Source organism: Rhinichthys klamathensis, unplaced genomic scaffold (assembly GCF_029890125.1).
Source record: "Rhinichthys klamathensis goyatoka isolate OS25496 unplaced genomic scaffold, OSU_Roscu_1.1 h1tg000111l_1, whole genome shotgun sequence".
In the NCBI taxonomy this organism is placed as follows: domain Eukaryota; kingdom Metazoa; phylum Chordata; class Actinopteri; order Cypriniformes; family Leuciscidae; genus Rhinichthys; species Rhinichthys klamathensis.
This window is the reverse complement of record NW_026606649.1, coordinates 5901050-5920595: the sequence shown is the minus strand read 5'-3', so window position 1 is coordinate 5920595 and position 19546 is coordinate 5901050. Positions and strand designations below refer to the sequence as shown.

General features: G+C 38.6%; 1 protein-coding gene across 1 annotated transcript in view; it reads right to left on the bottom strand.

Annotated features, from left to right (window-relative positions):
* Positions 1 to 19546, bottom strand: part of vps8 (VPS8 subunit of CORVET complex) — a 163294-nt gene that overhangs the window by 31096 nt on the left and 112652 nt on the right. The window contains exon 40 of the mRNA XM_056254327.1: positions 4881 to 4961. Coding sequence (XP_056110302.1) covers positions 4881 to 4961 — 81 coding nt within the window. The remainder of the gene's footprint in view (positions 1 to 4880; positions 4962 to 19546) is intronic.

Below are 19546 nucleotides of genomic sequence, written 5' to 3'. Positions count from 1 at the left end.
ATTTTGATCTGCTTGTAAATCAACGTCAATTTAAAGATTGTGATCACAGCTACAGTACAGGCTAAGACAGAGTTATTTTTCTGTGGCCACGAAAAATATCCTTTCTGAGAGTTAATCGACAATCAATACTGAGTGTTCGCTGGACGCACAGATTAATTGATTGTAATAATAATTCAGCTACTATTAATTCTATTAACTGATCCAAATATTTATATTTATAATTGTTTTTTCTGGTAATAAAATGAAGACATAAAACACAAATTTTATCATTTATCATCAATTTTAATCATATGAAATTAAATAAACTTTTTGTCAAATAACGTGCTGCACAATGAGCTTTACTGTTAAAATTAAAACATGGATTATTCCTTAAATTCAGTTTTGATGATAATTTATTTGGATTAGTGTTAGTATTATTACATTGGGACATGTCTAAATTCTACTGTACAACGGTAATATATCTCTGTCAAGTTAAACCGAACTTTTATTTTGACGGGTTGCCGTGAAGACCTTTTGAGTTTGTGTGTTTGTCATGATAGTTTTTCTCAAATGAAGCATTTAAATGATTACGAAGTGACTTTCGGAGTGGATATAGAGCCTGGAGAGGAAGTTTATGCATTTGTGTCTTCATATAGGCAAAAAAAACAGCGCAAGCGTCACACGTGCTTCAGTGTGCGTGTGTGTGTGGTAAATGAAACTGCGCGTCGGCTGCACCATTCATTCACACAGAACAAGCAGGATTCGTATTTAAATTGTCTTTGTGGTTTAATATCCACACACACTTGTCTACATCGCGATTTGATTTCAAGTGTATACTGAACTGCTTTCTATTTATTCCTCAAAAGATTGACAAATTCCATGAAATTCCGCGTTATACAGTAAATTTCTTTTTTATGACTGGATTTCGTCAGCAATTTAGGGGGGGCGGGGGGTCGTTTTGGGGGGGCGGGCCGCCCCCCCAAAACAATGGTAGGGGAAACACTGCTGCCTAAGAAATGATAGAAGGGTTAAATCAATGATTGATGTTTTGTTCAGGTCAGGTCTTATAAAGTGAATATATTGCTAGAAACTTGGGATTTCATCATTTCACTCTCTTAAAAATCATTCTTTCCTCACTTTCTTTTTTCTGCAACTCGTGTGAATGCGTGTGTGTTTGTGTTAGATATTAGTTGTATGTGTTAGAATAATTTATAATGTCTTGATTGTATTTAAAGAGAAGAGTCTGTTATGTGCTTACAAATGCAATGTCTTAAACTGCTGATCGGACGAATCATTTGTTCGGCTGTAAAATAAGTGACTCTTTCAAAATTCCCAATACATTATTTAATAATTCCACTTGAGCTAAATTGACCTGTTTCCCTTACAAAATAATTGTTTTTCTCCAATACACATTAGCCATAATTAATGGCACCCTTTTATTCAATACTTATTGCAACCTCATTTTGCCAAGATAACAGCTTAGATAACAGAGAGTTTTCTCATATAAAGCCTGATGAGTTTGGAGAACACCCGACAAGAGATTAGACACCATTCCTCCATACAGAATCCCTCCAGTTCCTTCAACTCATAAGTCGAAAACTGAAACCCTCTCCTCATCAGTTTTCTGTATAGGTTTCAAGTCAGGGGACTGGAATGGCCATGGCAGAACCTTAATTTTGTGCTCAGTGACCTATCTTTGTGTTGATTTTGATGTTTGTTCTGGATCATTGTCCTGATGGAAAATCCATTATAAGACTTCTAGCACAGGATTTCATAGAACCCATGATACCATGTATCTGAACAAGATGTCCAGGACCTCCAAGAGGAAAATAGGACCACAACAATAAAGATCCAGCAGTATATTTTAATCCTACACATGGGGTACTTGTTGTATCCCTGTGCGCACCAAACCCATCTGGTGGGTTTGCTGCCGAAAAGCTCTTTTTTCAGTTTAATCGACATCCTGTTGAAGTTTCAGTTGTGTCTGGCAACTGAGTATGCTGGAGTTAGTTTTTTTGGTAGGAGCAAATGATTTTTTTTTAAAACCTCTTCAAACTATTCTCTTCGCTGTAAGACAATATAGACACGTCGTCTTCTATGCAGATTCGTAACATTTCCTGTTGATTGGAACTTCTTAATTATTGCCCTAATGGAGGAAATGGGAATTTTCAACTCTTGAACGCTATTTTCTTACAGCCACTTTCTATTTTGTGAAGCTCAACAATCTTTTGCTGCACATCAGAAATGTATTATTTGTTTTTACTCATTGTGATGGATGATTAAGGGAATTTGGCCTTCGTGTTACCTCATATTTATACTCCTATGAAACAGGAAGTCATGGCTGGACAATTTTATGTTCCTAGTCCTCCTGGTGTGCAAAAAATTTTAAATATGAAGGGAAATATACTTCAGAGATATTTTACTCATAAGAATTCCAAGGGGTACCAATAACTGTGGCCAACGTGTATTGGAGAAAAATATTAATTTCATAATGTGATTTCATTATTGTGACATTCATTAGTTTTACTTCAATAAAAGGTTAGATTTGTGTGATTTTAATGAAAGATCAAAAGGATTAAAAATGCAGATTTATTTTCACAGCATTCTTTGAACATATTTACCAGGGGTGCCAATAATTCTGACCACGACTGTATGTGTGCGTGCCACTGATAACCATAATGGGACCTGAGAAGTCCAGGGAGCCTCTTCAATTGTGCACTTGTTAATTAATGAAGAAACAGCCATTAATGAGTTCTCATAACACTCCACCCTTAACTGACCCGATTAAAGCAGCTGTGAGGATAAGCTGGAATTCGTAAAGTTTCATAGTTCTTCTGAAGCACGTCAGTGTCTAAAACTTAATTATAAGGGATTTAGGTGTGCGTGTGCGACGGATCAACGTGTTGTTTTTATAAATATTGCTAAAACATTTCCTGGTCCCTACTCTCTTATTAGTTGTATGTAGAGAAGCACATATTAAGTTGGTACATTTATTGCTATTGTATCAGCTTTTTTGTGTGCCTATAATATAATCAATAGATACCAACCCAATTTATTGAAATTTGCCCCACTGTCATAACTTGCAATATTATCAGCATCTCGGATTACGACCAGCTTATTTTTTCTTTTCTTTTTTTACTGACGTAAGTGATGAGAATAAATCAAATGAAAGGTACAAAAGCATTAAAACAACAAATAAAGGGAAATTTTGATACTAAAAAATTTCTGTCTGCTTTAAAGCTGCAGTCCGCAGCTTTTCCTCTTTGTTGCCATCTCTGTTCGAAATCTGCAATTGCAGTCAATCGCGGAATTATCAACTTTATGTGAGTTGTACTTCGACACCCTCGACACGACACAGCGCGGATGAACACAATGTTTGAGGAGACTATGAGGCTGTCAGTCACCGTGCCAGTGTGGATATACTGTCATTCAGAATCACTGATTATTCTTTTTGGAAGTATGACCAACATAAGAATTTTCACCGGAAAATGTCATTTGAACTAGTAAGAAACATCAACTTTTGTTCTGGTTCTGACATTGCAGTAAATCGCGCTGAATCGCTTATCATATCACGCAAAACCGTGCAAATTATACTTTGTTCTCAAATTGTTAATGTTAACAACGTCAGCATTGCGTGACTACATGTAATGTCCTTCCGATAAGTATCCTTGTTTTCGCATGGGCCGGTTGCAGTCTATAAACATTATTACAAGCATACCGCTTTGAATCAAGGCAAGCAGATAGTTTTGAACACTGGCTGGTTGTGTATTTTCTCAAATATGTATTTTGGATCATTTTTTACCCAAAAAAAGCTACAGACTGCAGCTTTAAAAGAGGTAAAACATAAATAATTTTGCACATAGGACAAAATATATATTTTTAAATAATATAATCCCAATTTTTGTGCCAGTAAATATTCTCTACACTTTCACTTTTCACTTTTTTAAGGATCTCACCTCACATGTCATTTCCAATTATCACATACAACACTGTGAATTTAGCTGCTGTAGTTTGAGCTGTGTGAGCAGCACTAAAATAACTCATTATAATTTAACAGAGGTAAATGACATATCTGACTGAAACCAGCAAGAGTGCAATTAATAGGAGAGCAAGACATCAATGATGCACTATGGGTAGCTCTACTGTATGAACATATTTAATAATTTATCTTTGCAAGTCAGGCTGTGTAACAACACCTCACAAAGCCTGCACTACACCCTAACAAAAAATAAAAAATAAAATAAAATGTCATGATACCATGGTACAGAAAAAGGATCTGACTGATTCTGAAATAACTTGAAGTGTTTGTTTACAGATGCTGTTGAAGAAATGTACTATTCACAGCAGGCGATGATTGATTTATTGCAAGTGTGCAATTACAGAGCAGTTACTGAGATAAATCGAGTAGTATTCAGCTGGCCATCATGATCTTAACATGGCAGCCCCCCATTATGTGATCCGCTACATATACAATGAAACGGCTTCAACTTATATAAGTCTACGTGATTTTATTAATATATGTCAAAATATCATTCTAAAATAAATGAATACTTTTATTCAGCAAGGATGCATTGAATTGATTAAAGGTGATAGTAAACATTTTCACACTGTTCAAGCTGTTCTTTTGAACTTTCTATTCATTAAAGAATCCTGAAAAAAAACATCACCATTTCAAGTGTTTTCAACATTAATAAGGATAAGAAACATAAATTGAGCACCAAATCAGCATATTAGAATGATTTCTGAAGGATCATGTGACGCTGAAGATTGCACTAAAGTTGCTGAAAATTCAGCTTCGCCATCACAGGAATAAATTACATTTGTAAAATATAATCAAATAGAAAACAGTTATTTTAAATTAAAATAATACAAATTTTCAACACATTCAACACACACATTACCTGTTCGTAGTTGAAGGTCTCTAGCATCCCTAAAATGAGCCCCTGGATCTCAGCCAGCTTTCCTTTCCCATATACAGGATCCTGGAAGAGAGAACACCACATACACAGAGATAAATTCATTTCTTACATCTTTGATCATACTAGTAGAAACCTGTGTCTGTCTGCAGGTTTCTACCAGTGAGAAACGATCCTGAAATCAATTTTAAAGGCTTGGTCTACAGTAAGCACAAATCAGGGAGTAAACACAGTGTGTGCTGTCAGACTGCATTCACAATGACAGCTGATAACTCTCAGATGATGAAGGAGTGCGGCCTCAGTAACATCACACACACTCACAATCACTAGCTGTTATCAGAGGACAGGACACAAATGGGTAATTCTGCCCTCGGTAGGGGTTCAGAATGAAGCAGTCACAAAGATCAAGACCTGGAAGATCTCTCTCTCTCTCTCTCTCTCTCTCTCTCTCTCTCTCTCTCTCTCTCTCTCTCTCTCTCTCACTCTCACCCCCCTCCGTCCCCCTCCGTCCCCCACTCAACTCAGCCCAGCTTACTGACCTCTACATCCCTCTTGCTGCTGAGACCTAACCACAAACTCACAATCTTCGTATGGCATACCACCTACCGCAAAACACAATATCTGCCCAACCACCCGTCATTCACGCAATATACACAGGAAAGTAATGACTGTAAATACTATACAACCTATACAAATAAACCAACAGACTCTTCAAGTTTTCAAGAATTCTACGAAACCGTAGCGTGGCGGCCTGTACACAGCCAGCTAGAAGCTTTCCGTCTCAACCACAGCCAGTTGCTGCTCCTTTCTGCTGCTTCAGATAAGTTCTTTACTGTGCAACGCAACTCTTGGCCACTGAATCCGACGTCTCTGAGGAACCGGGTTGTAGAGTGTGCCACAAAACCTCGACAACCCACTTCCACTGGATAAACCTGGACTCTCCATCCTCGCTGTTCTGCTTCAGTGGCCAGATGAGCATACCGCAGTTTCTTCCTCTCATATGCCTCATCTACCGCATCCTCCCATGGCACTGTTAACTCTATCAGTTGAACAATGCGTGCTGATCCGGACCACAAAACAATATCTGGTCGTAGGTTAGTGGTGGCAATCTCAGGTGGAAAAATAAGCCGTTGATCAAGATCAGCCAGCATCTTCCAGTCCCTAGCAGCTTCCAGTTGTCCTGGGCGAGAATTGGTGTTAACACCTTTTCTTGATGGTTGCTCGCCTGGGCGGAGGAATATTGTCTTCTGTGTGTAATGTTTTGCTAGAACAGGCGGCAACTTATTGGTCATACTACGCTTGCCTTTCAATGCTAAAGCCAAACATCGCAATACTTGGTCATGGCGCCAAGTAAACCGACCTTGGCTAAGAGCCACCTTACATCCTGTCAAAATGTGCCTTAATGTGGCAGGTGATGAACACAAAGGACAAGAGGGATCCTCTCCTACCCAGAGGTTTAGGTTCTGCGGTGATGGGAGAACATCATATGTTGACCTAATAAGGAAACTGATCCTACTCTCTTCCATTGACCAAAGGTCTTGCCAGCCCATTTTGCGTTGCTCCACACTCTCCCATCTCATCCACTCTCCCTGCTTGGCCTGGAAAATGGCCTTTATACATCTCATCCTCTCCTCCTGCTTTCGTACCTCGTTGACTACCAGCTTCCTCCTTTGAGCTGGGCCTGCCTTGTGCCATTTAGGAGGAGCTAAACTGAGCCCAAAACCCCCTCTTCCATGCTGTACCTGTCCCACGATATCCCCAATTTGAAGGTCAGCCTTTGCCTCTACTACAGATTTCTTTGCTGACCACTTTCTACCAGTTTTTAACACAGGGGCTGCCTCCCTTACACATTTGTCGCGTGACTCTACTAAAGTAATTTCCAGTCTGACCTTGGCACACTTAAACTCCTCGGTTAAAGCAGAGACTGGCAGCTGCAATACTCCTTTACTATAAAGTCCCACTCTGCTGAGGCAGCGTGGAACTCCCAACCATTTCCTGATGTATGAACTTATCAACGCTTCCAGCTTATCCACTGTTGTCAAAGAAACTTCGTACACAGTCAGTGGCCACAGCAACCTTGGCAGTAGACCAAACTGAAAGCACCAGAGTTTTAGTTTGCCTGGTAGAGCACAGCGGTTTATGCTCTTCAACCCTTCCACTGCTTGTCGTCTAACTTCTCCCACTCGAACTGTGTCCTTTAGATCCCCATCGTACCATCTCCCAAGACTCTTCACTGGCTTCTCAGAAACTGTTGGTATTGCCTCACCATTAATGAAGAATGTTTTATCTACTACCTTTCCCTTTAACTATAGAGATGCTCCTTTATTTAGAGGGCTTAAATTGCATTCGTGCCCATTCAATATTATCTGTTAACTTCCCCAATAACCGATTAGTGCAGGCTACTGTTGTAGTCATGGTTGTCATGTCATCCATGTATGCTCTGATTGGTGGTAGTCGCATCCCAGAAGCCAAGCGCTCTCCTCCTACTACCCATCTTGATGCCCTAATGATTACTTCCATTGCCATGGTAAAAGCCAGTGGAGAAATGGTGCATCCTGCCATTATTCCAACCTCTAGGCATTGCCATGCGGTGCTGAATTTTGGAGTTGAGAAACTAAATTGCAAATCTCCAAAATAGGCTTTCACTAAATTTGTTATTGACATTGCTACTCTGAAAAAATCAAATGCTGCCCAAAGAAGCTCATGTGGCACTGAACCATATGCATTAGCCAAATCCAGGAATGTCACATGGAGCTCCTTCCTCTCCTTTTTAGCTGACTGAATTTGTTGCCAGATAACATTGTTGTGTTCTAAGCATCCTGAGAACCCTGGAATGCCCGCTTTTTGATCTGAAGTGTCAATGAAGCCATTCTTTAATAGGTAGGTGGATACTGTTACAAATACTGTTGTCATGAAGGTCACGCAATGGCAAACAACACTCTACTTCTCTCTTATTAGCAGACAAACACTTGTTTGTTCATTTCATTATAACTATAACACACTCCTATCCTTAAGACCTGTTCACACCAAGAACGATAACTATAAAGATAACTATATTAGTGTTCATACCAGTGGACGATATCGTTCTCAAGGATGTGATTGTGCGAGTGAAAAAAGCAGGAAATTTTTTTAAGACCCAGCGTGAAGCACTTTTTTTTTAAACACCTGAATCAGCCATTTGCATGAACTACCAGGAACTGTGAAGAGTGACACATGGAAATATATTTAACAGCTATAATTTATTTCTAGTAATACAAAACAGGACGTCTTAACTTCTTTGAGGAAATGTAAGGGCAATAAGTGATATTCTGTAGTTCTGTAAATTAAAACAACTGTGCTTCCAATACCGATCAATCTCATTTAGTAAATAAAATTCCACTCAAATTTCTACAATAGGAATAGGCTACATAAAAAATAATTTTGTGTTTGTGGAAACTGTACATCATACTCTGGCTACACAGATAAAACAACCTAAGAACCATTTATGAATTATATTAATGCTTTTTACACATTAGATAATGAAGACTGCACATAATCTTATCAGCATGATGAATAAATTATATTAACTGGAACAAACTGTATACAGAAAGGGAGCAGAGAATGTGACCGATTGAGCCCAATCTTCACGAGTTCATGCCTTGCAGGCTCTTTATACGCATAATATAAATGACCTTTTACGTGCATCCAATAAGCACTTTTTTAGTGTACATATGATAGGCTACTCACTTTTTGCGTGCATACGATAGGAAATACACACACCCAGCCAATTCTACCCAACAGGTAAATTTTGCGCACCAGATGCATGTAAAAGATTACTTTTGCATATAAAGAGCACGCCAAATAAAAGCACTCGTGCTATAGATACGCAGTGCCAGGAGTGATCGTGAGGCTGTCCATAACCTCCCGTTCAAATCACGGAAACTGACTACACTGCGACATGAATCTCTTACATTGAATCTGCACTTTGTTGTTTGTGATAGGATAATTCGCGAGTTTACATTAAACTTTGTAGTTATATTCTACTTTCTCCACATGCAAAAAGATAAATGCAGCACACTGCCCAAGGCCCAAACTGCTCCCCTTCGGGAGAGATCATCACTCACACAAACATCTGGAATATCAGATCCCTGGAGCTCAGGTCTCTCCCAAACCTAAATCAAATGCATGTTCTAGTGGAAGAATGAAAACACGACTCAACAAACTTCACTCTTGAGTCTTTACTATATAACAGAAAAACTTAAATTAGCTATCACTGCAGCTATGAAGCTACCACCTGCATATATGGTCTATCCCTCTAATCGGTATATGGTACTATGAGCTACTATTTCTAGTTATATATTTACACTATTTTTAAAGTTAAATCTAGTGCAATATTACTCTGCATAGACAGTGCATATAAAAAGTATACCATGTGTTTAGACTTTTTAACACTGTACAGAGTCTAAATGCATTTTCATTTAGTTTCATTCATGCAGTCTCTTAAAACACAATTTTCACACTCATTAGTTTATTGAATTTGTCAAGGTATATACATAAGGTAAGGTTTATTTAGTGCTGTCAATCGATTAAAAAATTAAGTAATTGATCACACATGTTCTGTAATTTATCATGATTAATCACACCTACATTAAAGTTTTTAATATATTTTAATATTTTCACAATTAAATCTCCAAAATAATGTAGAAACAACAGAGAATTTTTAAATATTAGTTTAATGGCATCTTTTTACTAAGCACTATGAATGGAGGCCAGTATTACTCATGCTGATGTCTCTTTTACATGGAGCTTCCAATCTGCCATACAGATTCGAGTTCTTCTTTTTTTTGCATCTTATCATGCTTTAATGGTTTAATAGCACTTGAAAGAATAATAGCGTGATCATATACTTTATTACATGGCTCTGTGGAATACTTGATTCTGATTGGTCAATCGCGCCATCCAGCGGTATGTTATCCCCCGAAAACAACCACTAAAAACAGATAACACAGGCTTATCTAGGTTACGGAAGTCAGCGCTTGCTAGCAACTGCTCTCTCCACAGAAGCTTTGCGTTTAAAGAGCTAATAAAATAGCTCTTCTTTAACATTTTCGACTCCGAATAATATATCATATCTAATTATTTACTTATGTGGCAGGTAGCCGTGTAATAAGCGGGATCATGTACATCCAGCCGGTTGTTATCGCAGAGTAAACCCCTTCAGGCTGATGCAAGACCCCAATGCGACTGATCACCCTGTCGGGTTTATTTTTGCGATAACAACTGGCTGGATGTACATTATCCCTTACTTATTACACGGATCTGTGAAATACTTGATTCTGATTTGTCAGTCGCACCATCCATCGGTATGTTATTCCTCAATAACAACCACTGGAAACATATAACACAGGCTCATTTGGGTAACTTAAGTCAGCAGCACTATGCACTTGCTAGCAATGTTTTCCTTCTTGGAAGTTTTGCGTTTGGTGCGCTAATAAATTATTAAAACTCAGTCAAATCAATATTTTGTGTACAGTTATTTAATTATGCCATCCAGTATCGTGGACTCGCTCTCTCTCGTTTCATACAAACGAAGCTGCTGCCATTTTGCAACTATTGTTTTGTACACTGTTGGATTATAAGATATAAAAGATTTTAAAACAGTTTCATATCAAATCAATATCTTTCATCCTCATTAATTACTTATGAGTTTGAGCCACAAACTCGCTTGCTCGATTGCTCCTGTCTGCCTTGCTGCTGCTGTTGGTTTGTGTGTGTAGTGTCTATAGCTTTGTATATCTTTCTGTTTTGAATCATTATTTACTATCATTCCCTGTTGTTTATACTGCCAAATATAACTCACTCAACATCACATATTGACCTGACATCGCTAACTTCAATCTAAATCGTTGCTAGCACAACAAGCTACTAATTCGCTAGCCTGTTGCGAATTAGAGTATGATTAGCGTATGATTGTCGTAATCATACTCTAGATCTAATATTATCACATGGAATAAATGATGATGCTATTGAAATTCTGCAGCAGAGCGATGACATCTCAAATCATTATCTAGTTTCGTGTAAACTTCATTTAGCCACACTGGGAGTAGCACTTGGGAGCACTTCGACTCGGCGAAGTAATATCATCATATCATCAATGAGAGGGAGAGGATTTTTCAGGAGTGATGATATTATTGCGCCGAGTCGAAGTGCTCCCAAGCACTTGCTATGGTATTCCGCCATACATTATAGTTATCCATTTTACACGCTTAGAAAAGCGTTTTATTTTGTGTCACCATACTTAGTTATTAGTTCCCCTAGCTAGCCTGTATTTGGTCCCTTCGTGTCTAGAAATTTCAGTCGGTGTAAACCGAGTTTTGGCTATCTTTCTCTGCCTGTGAGAAAATGAGATCTCAGACGGGCTGATCTTGAATCTCCCCTATATGACGTCATATAGGGGAAAGGTTAACTCCCCCTTCTCTGCTTTGCCCGCCCAGATAATTTGGCTCGCCCATGAGAAAACGAGCTAGGAACAGGAAGTACGAACGTGCCGGCGCGATTTTAGTTTTTTCTAGAGATATAGCTTTGAGATTTGAGTTTTTCCTCCAGAGATATCATGGCTTGCAAACGAGCGAAGCATGGCAGTTGATCAGTGTTCGGATGTACAAATGAACACAAAAGTATTTTTTAGTTCCTTCATCCGAGCCTCTAAAGAAACAATGGGTTAATTTTATTTTCTCTGGAAATGCGCCGACAAGTTGTGGTCCAAACATTTCACCGAGAACTGTTTCCTCAACTCGATGAACGTCTGAAAATAAATCGATCGAGCTACCAAGCAACAATTTCTGATGTGTAGCCTAATTGTTCAAGTTCAGACAGGTAAGTTAATCTTTCTCTCAAAATCGTTCAATACTGTTTATGCATCAGTAAGTCAAGCCAGTGACTAAAATATCAACTTCACATCGTTTCTTTTAGTAGGATGAAAATAATCTTATTTAACCAATCAATCACATGGCAGTTGCTTCAATGCATTTAGGGATGTGGTCCAGATCAAGACAATCTCCTGAACTCCAAACTGAATGTCAGAATGGGAAAGAAAGGTGATTTAAGCAATTTTGAGCGTGGCATGGTTGTTGGAGCCAGACGGGCCGGTCTGAGTATTTCACAATCTGCTCAGTTACTGGGATTTTCACGCACAACCATTTCTAGGGTTTACAAAGAATGGTGTGAACAGGGAAAAACATCCAGTATGCGGCAGTCCTGTGGGCGAAAATGCCTTGTTGTTGCTAGAGGTCAGAGGAGAATGGGCCGACTGATTCAAGCTGATAGAAGAGCAACTTTGACTGAAATAACCACTCGTTACAACCGAGGTATGCAGAAAAGCATTTGTGAAGCCACAACATGCACAACCTTGAGGCGGATGGGCTACAACAGCAGAAGACCCCACCAGGTACCACTCATCTCCACTACAAATAGGAAAAAGAGGCTACAATTTGCAAGAGCTCACCAAAATTGGACAGTTGAAGACTGGAAAAATGTTGCCTGGTCTAATGAGTCTCGATCTCTGTTGAGATATTCAGATGGTAAAGTCAGAATTTGGCGTAAACAGAATGAAAACATGGATCCATCATGCCTTGTTCCCACTGTGCAGGCTGCTGGTGGTGGTGTAATGGTGTGGGGGATGTTTTCTTGGCACACTTTAGGCCCCTTAGTGCCAATTGGGCATCGTTTAAATGCCACGGCCTACCTGAGCATTGTTTCTGACCATGTCCATCCCTTTATGGCCACCATGTACCCACCCTCTGATGGCTACTTCCAGCAGGATAATGCACCATGTCACAAAGCTCGAATCATTTCAAATTGGTTTCTAGAACATGACAATGAGTTCACTGTACTAAAATGGCCCCCACAGTCACCAGATCTCAACCCAATAGAGCATCTTTGGGATGTGGTGGAACGGGAGCTTCGTGCCCTGGATGTGCATCCCACAAATCTCCATCAACTGCAAGATGCTATACAATCAATATGGGCCCACATTTCTAAAGAATGCTTTCAGCACCTTGTTGAATCAATGCAACGTAGAATTAAGGCAGTTTTGAAGGTGAAAGGGGGTCAAACACAGTATTAGTATGGTGTTCCTAATAATCCTTTAGGTGAGTGTATATTCAAACGCGCATACCTATAGAATGAACTCTTAATAACGCATGTGCACGCCATCAGCGTTCTCACAGGTTCGCGTTTTTAAAGTTTGCGTAGAGAGAACTTAAGAGTTTTCTGTTGGAACGGTGTCGTGTTGGCGGCCCTGAGTTAATGGCTAGTGGTCGTTGCGACGGAAGTGAATCAATTAAAACTAACTTTAGCTGGAAAATAACTTTATTCTAGAGCTGTCATAAAGCCAAAACATTTTCATTTTCTATTATCACTGTAAATCAGCTTTGGAACAATCTACGTTGTTAAAAGCGCTATATAAAATGAAGATGACTTGACTTGACTTGTGGTGAAATGCTGTGTAATAAGTGGTAAGACTTTACCGTATCCCTTAAAAGTACTTCTTTCGAACTTGCTGCGCTAGCAACTGCTCTCTCCGCGGAGGCCTTGCGTTTAAGGACCAAATAAAATATTTCGACTCAGATCAATATTTCGAGTCTAATTATTTACTTGTGTGGCAAGTAGCCGTGTAATAAGCGGGGTAATGTACATCCAGCTGGATGTTATCTCAGAATAAACCCCTTCAGCCTGATCACCCTATCTGTGTTTATTCTGAGATAACTGGATGTACATTATCCCTTACATAGCGCAGCCAAAGGATGACAGAAAAAAACAGATGCTGCATTAATTGCGTTAAATATTTTTAACGAGTTACAATGAAAAAAATTATTGCATGCGTTAACGTGTTAATTTTGACAACACTAGAAGTTACACATAATAATAAACATACTCTTCACATATGATATGTTTAAAACTTTATCTTAAGCATGCTCTTCACTGAAAAAAAGTATGTAAACTTTATATTTTAAAATGTACCTCATTCCTGTGTTAAAAAGTTTTGAATTTTCAGCAGCCATTACTCCAGTCTTTAGTGGTACAAAATCCTTCAGAAACAGTTATCATCACAGTTGAAACCATTTTTTGCTGCTTATTACATCAGCATAACGACCCCTTCTTGTCCTCACTGGGGCAACATTTATTGCTGCAATCTCCCCATTTCTTTATAGGTCCGGTATTCTGTAACATTTTAGCTCGAATGATGATAAAGAAGGATCAAAAGATCAAATTGTAATGTATTCATCAAACTCAGATAAAGCACAAAGAAACGAAACGGCTTGTTAGACACAAACAATACCGAACAATAAGTGAAACAACTGAGGGACTTAAATACACAATGATAATGAACTAAATGCAGATAAGCTGTGCTCGTTAAATGAATCTCCATGAAAATAGATTACTGGTGGGAAACTAGAAAAAAAGGACAACTAGAACTAAATAAAGTCCATGAAAATGAAACCAAACAGAGAATAACGGACAATAGTATTGTGTGCTAACAAAGTAAAAATGGTTGATTTCATGTGGACTTTAATTTAATCTCAGGAGTTTTTACTCCACCTCCTACATCATTAATGGCGGTTCTATATTGCTGAACCAATGTGGTTTGAACAATGGATGAGCAACTAAGTTACTCCAGTTTCGGGAAACAGTCGTGACTAGCTAGTTTATTTCTCCAATGGCAAAAAAAAAGTTACCATAACTCATTGGGTCTACTCAGTTTTATTTGTCATGGTACCATGGTTTATTTTTTTTTAACTTACATAATTCATAAGGTATATTTAATTGATTTCACTGCATTAAAATTGACTCATTCTTAAGTGTAAAAATGTTTCACGAAAAAAATTGAGTACATCATTGTTGAAATTTTTAGAGTGTAGTTAACAACTTAAACCAGCCAGGACTAGCTGATGATCAGCTTTGACCAGACTGGAACTGTGACATGTCACACGTGTCCGGTATAGACCACCACCCCATGACCCCCTTTCTTGTATTTCTGTTGTGGAGTGCAAACAAATTGGAAATCAAATGTACTCCATGAACTACATAATAATGAAAACAATAATACATCAATAAGCAAGCGTTCACAGCAGACACAGTGCATACAGCTGCATGTGCCCAGATGTAAGTGCACATTCAAGACAACACCTGTTGATTATGTAATATATTGATTGCAATCATCTGTTAGTATAACTTGATAGGGTTCCTTATAACCTTTCCTGTTCCCTGTCAGAGTTGCATTTGCATTCACAGCAGCGTACTAATGATTACACACTGTGAGCAAATGCCATCAAATGTCACCATCAGCAGCCGGGCTGAATCAGACCTTCTCAGATAGATGCTGAGGCAGGGAGATTAATGAATCAACATGGGCCACAAAAAGAGACTATCCCTAAATCAAAATTAACATGAACATGTCCTGTATAATAACAAAAAACTGTAGTGACAGCAAATATTTCTTTTCAGTTAATGTGTGTTTCTCTGTGATGTACAGTACCATTCAAAAGTTTAGGGTCAGTAAGTTTCTTAAAGGGATAGTTCACGCAAAAATGAAAATTCTGTCATTAATTACTCACCCTCATGTCGTTCCAAATCCGTAAGACCTTCGTTCATCTTCGGAACACAAATTAGGATATGTTTGATGAAATCCGATGGCTCAGGAGGGGCTCCATTGACAGCTATTTAATTAACACTTTGAAGGCCCAGAAAGGTAGGAAAGAAATCGTTAAAATAGTCCATGTGACTACAGTGGTTCAACCTTAATTTTATGAATCATTGAGAATACTTTTTGTGCGCCAAAAAAACGAAATAACGATTTTATTCAACAATTTCTTCTCTTCGGTATCAGTATCTGACGCAGGAGCTGGGGTTCTGACATATGTCCAGGAAACTGTGTTTACAAGCAGAGGAAGAGGCATGCTCAACATAAAACAGTTCATAACTATGTCTACAGATTTCGACACAGAGCATGAATTGCATTTTTTTGCACAACCTTCGAACCAGAGTATACAGAGAACGAACTAAAAGAGATAGAAGAGGCTGCAACACAACCACAGCCACAAGGTTCTGAAAGACAGAGAGCAATGGAGAGCTGGTGGTGTAGATGTCATCGGTGCCAAGCGATGCCTACTAAACAGGAGAGTGTGTGCAGCATCGATTGTGATATTGTTATGCCACATCTTGAAAGTTTGGATAATTCAGACGATGAGACGACACGGCACATGTATCTCGCTGTATAACAGAGGATCCCGTATTTCCACGTGGTGCTCTCGTGAAAGCGCGTCGGAGACTGATACGGAAGAGAAGAAATTATTGAATAAAGTCGTTATTTTAGTTTTGGCGCACAAAAAGTATTCTCGTCGCTTCATAAAATGAAAGTTGAACCACTGTAGTCACCTGGACTATTTTAACAATGTCTTTCCTATCTTTTTCTGGGCCTTCAAAGTGTTAATTAAATAGCTGTCAAAGGAGCCCCTCCTGAGCCATCGGATTTCATCAAAAATATCTTTATTTGTGTTCCGAAGATGAACGAAGGTCTTATGGGTTTGGAACAACATGAGGGTGAGTAATAAATGACAGAATTTTCATTTTTGGGTAACTAACCCTTTAAAGCTGCTGTAGGTAACTTTTGTAAAAAATTTTTTTTTTTTTACATATTTGTTAAAACTGTCATTATGTCCTGACAGTAGAATATGAGACAGATAATCTGTGAAAAAAAAATCAAGCTCCTCTGGCTCCTCCCAGTGGTCCTATTGCCATTTGCAGAAATACACGCTCCCGGTCAGAAACAACCAATCAGAGCCAGGAGGAATGTCTTAGCAGTGTCAATCACGCTCGTGTACGCGCTGATCACACCCCTCTCTTGCACAGTGCGTACCGTCATTCAAACTCAAGATTGCCGGTGTGCCGCAGCTGTGCTAATGGCGGAGAAACAACCTAAACTGCCAATTTCTCGAGTGGCACCTGCTCATAAAACAAAGACGGGTAAAAGGAAAAAGACCGATGACGATAAACAAGCGAAAAAGAAAGAATTAGACAGAGCCCATTGACTCGGTGTCAAAACTCTAGCCGCGTAACATGTAGATAAAATGTCACGCACTGACTGTTTTTTAATGATTTTGTTTTTGTCACCATTTCTGTACAAGCTTATGATTTGGCACACACACCAACTTACATTATATCTTAAGGTTTTCTTTTAGTTTTTCCCCCGCTTTTTTTCTTATCAATGCGAAAGAGACTCAAATAACTTGTCATAAAGACAAGTTATAGATCATTATAAACTGTTATGTCTACTTTTATTTGTCTACACACACAGCGCGTTCTGCCGTCTCTCTCTCTCTCTCAGTGAAGTCCATTCTGAAACGTGTCTGAAAATGAAACTGTAACTCAGCTAATACAGACATGAGAGATGTCTTTAGAAAGCCTGAATTGTCTACTTTTAAATTAAGTAATTTATATCAAAAACAAATATTCTCTGTTTATGTAATCTGCGTGAAACCTAAACGAGGTTCAGTTTCTCAAGTCTTTGTCATTATCTCTAATGTGACCACACCCACGCAGCCTGTTTTTTTTTTACAGGGACCAGATGCCACTGATCAGTCCTGCTAACTTAAACATTTACACGAGTCTCTTCAAACGTTTTTTCTCTGAGAGCGCTGTACCAACATCAGCAAGCATCTACATGAACATAGTAAAATGAAAAAGCAAACACCTTGGAAATGACAGGTATGTTGAACAGGAACTGTTTTCAGGAATGGCACAAAGGTGTGTGACTGTTCATGTCTCTGTTTAGATCAGTGTGCTCAATAATGTGCCTTTTTTTCCTTCATTATGTATATTTGGATTGTGTTGTGTTGTAAATAATATCAAACAATCAAAAAGCCATTCTTTTATTCTCCTTACATTCTTTGTTTTAGTCCCCTCACAGTCTCATTTAGCTGAGGGCCATTAAGGGTCTTTGTCTTCCAGGTATGAAATGCATCAATATTCATGATCGTTCACGCCCTCCCTGCATAAGCCTTCCTGACACAAAACGTGTCTTACAAATTTTAAATTAATATATTGTTTATGTGAATGAATGGGCATGATGTTTTTCACATCGTTTTGAAGCAAAAATTCAAAAGTCTTGTGAACAAATAGTCAGTATGGGTTTTATGGGCTTATTTCAGTGACCTAATTATTTTTTTTTCACAAACCACGCATAACCAATTTTCTGAAAACTACAAACTTTTACATACTTGCCGCTCAGATATTATTGTAGCAGAGTTTGTGCTGAATAAATACAATGTAATCAGACTTTAGCCATGAAAATGTAACAAGTAAGATAAATAAGCACAAATGTCAGGGCATGTCAAAATACCTCAGACCCCAGAGGGTTAATGATGTATAGTTTATCAAGTTGATTAATGTTTTTTACTTTAAACTAAGAATAACTTAACTAGTGTAAACAAAGAACACTTCATTGCGCCAGCGTCCTCCTGCTGGTTAACACCTTTTCACCTTTAATCCTCAAGCTGGTGATGTCTGACAAACAATGATGATGTGGTGTTTCACTCATAATTCATAAAAGTCATAAAACAAACAAATACACAAGAATCATCAGCAACACTTGAAATGTCTTAGCCATTTACTGCAGAGCAAATACTGTATGCAATAAAATATTAGTGTCACTGTCACTTGATGGTAGATCTGGTGAAGAAGCTGTAAGCGATCAAAATATGAATTTTAAAGATATTGAAAATTATAGTTGAGAATATGGTTGAGATTGCGAATTTGAGCCAGATGTTAAAGCTGCAGTAGGGAGTTTTGAGAAAACGTTGACTTAGCCTGAAAATTTGAACAAGCACAACTTACAGGTCCCACCTCCTTGCTCTCTGCTGCGCTACAGCCCTCCCTCCACAGCTCGTCCTCCACAGCGGAGCCTGTCGTGAACGCGCAGGCTAGTAAACAGGGCCACCGACAACAGCAGATAAAAAGTTATATGGCACATTCACTAATAGGGACTAAACGTCAATAATATGCTTTACATTGACTATGGCCTGCCCATACTTTGACTACAAACTTGGTCCTCAAATCATTATGTATTTTGCAATAGCCTACATGTAACTTTATAACATTGCACTCTTTCTATAAGTTATAAATAGCTAGTAAGATAACGTTATATAACGGTAACTAACGTTACAGTATGTAAGTAATTATTCTAGCGATATATAATGCTAGATAAGGTGTGCTAGTACATTATTTCAGCAACATGACAAGCCAGTGAATTAGCAGGTTTCAATTGTTGCTTAGCAGAGTGCGTGACATTTTATCTACATGTTATGCGGCTAGAGTTTTGACACCGAGTCAGTGGGCTCTGTGTAATTCTTTCTTTTTCGCTTGTTTATCGTCATCAGTCTTTTTCCTTTTACCTCTTTGTCTTATGAGCAGGTGTCACTCGAGAATTGGCAGTTTAGGTTGTTTCTCCGTCATAAGCACAGCTGCAGCACGCCGGCAATCTTGAGTTTGAACGACGGCTCGCGTTGTGCAAGAGAGGGGTGTGATCAGCGCGTACACGAGCGTGATTGACACTGCTAAGACATTCCTCCTGGCTCTGAACCACTGTAGTCACCTGGACTATTTTAACAATGTCT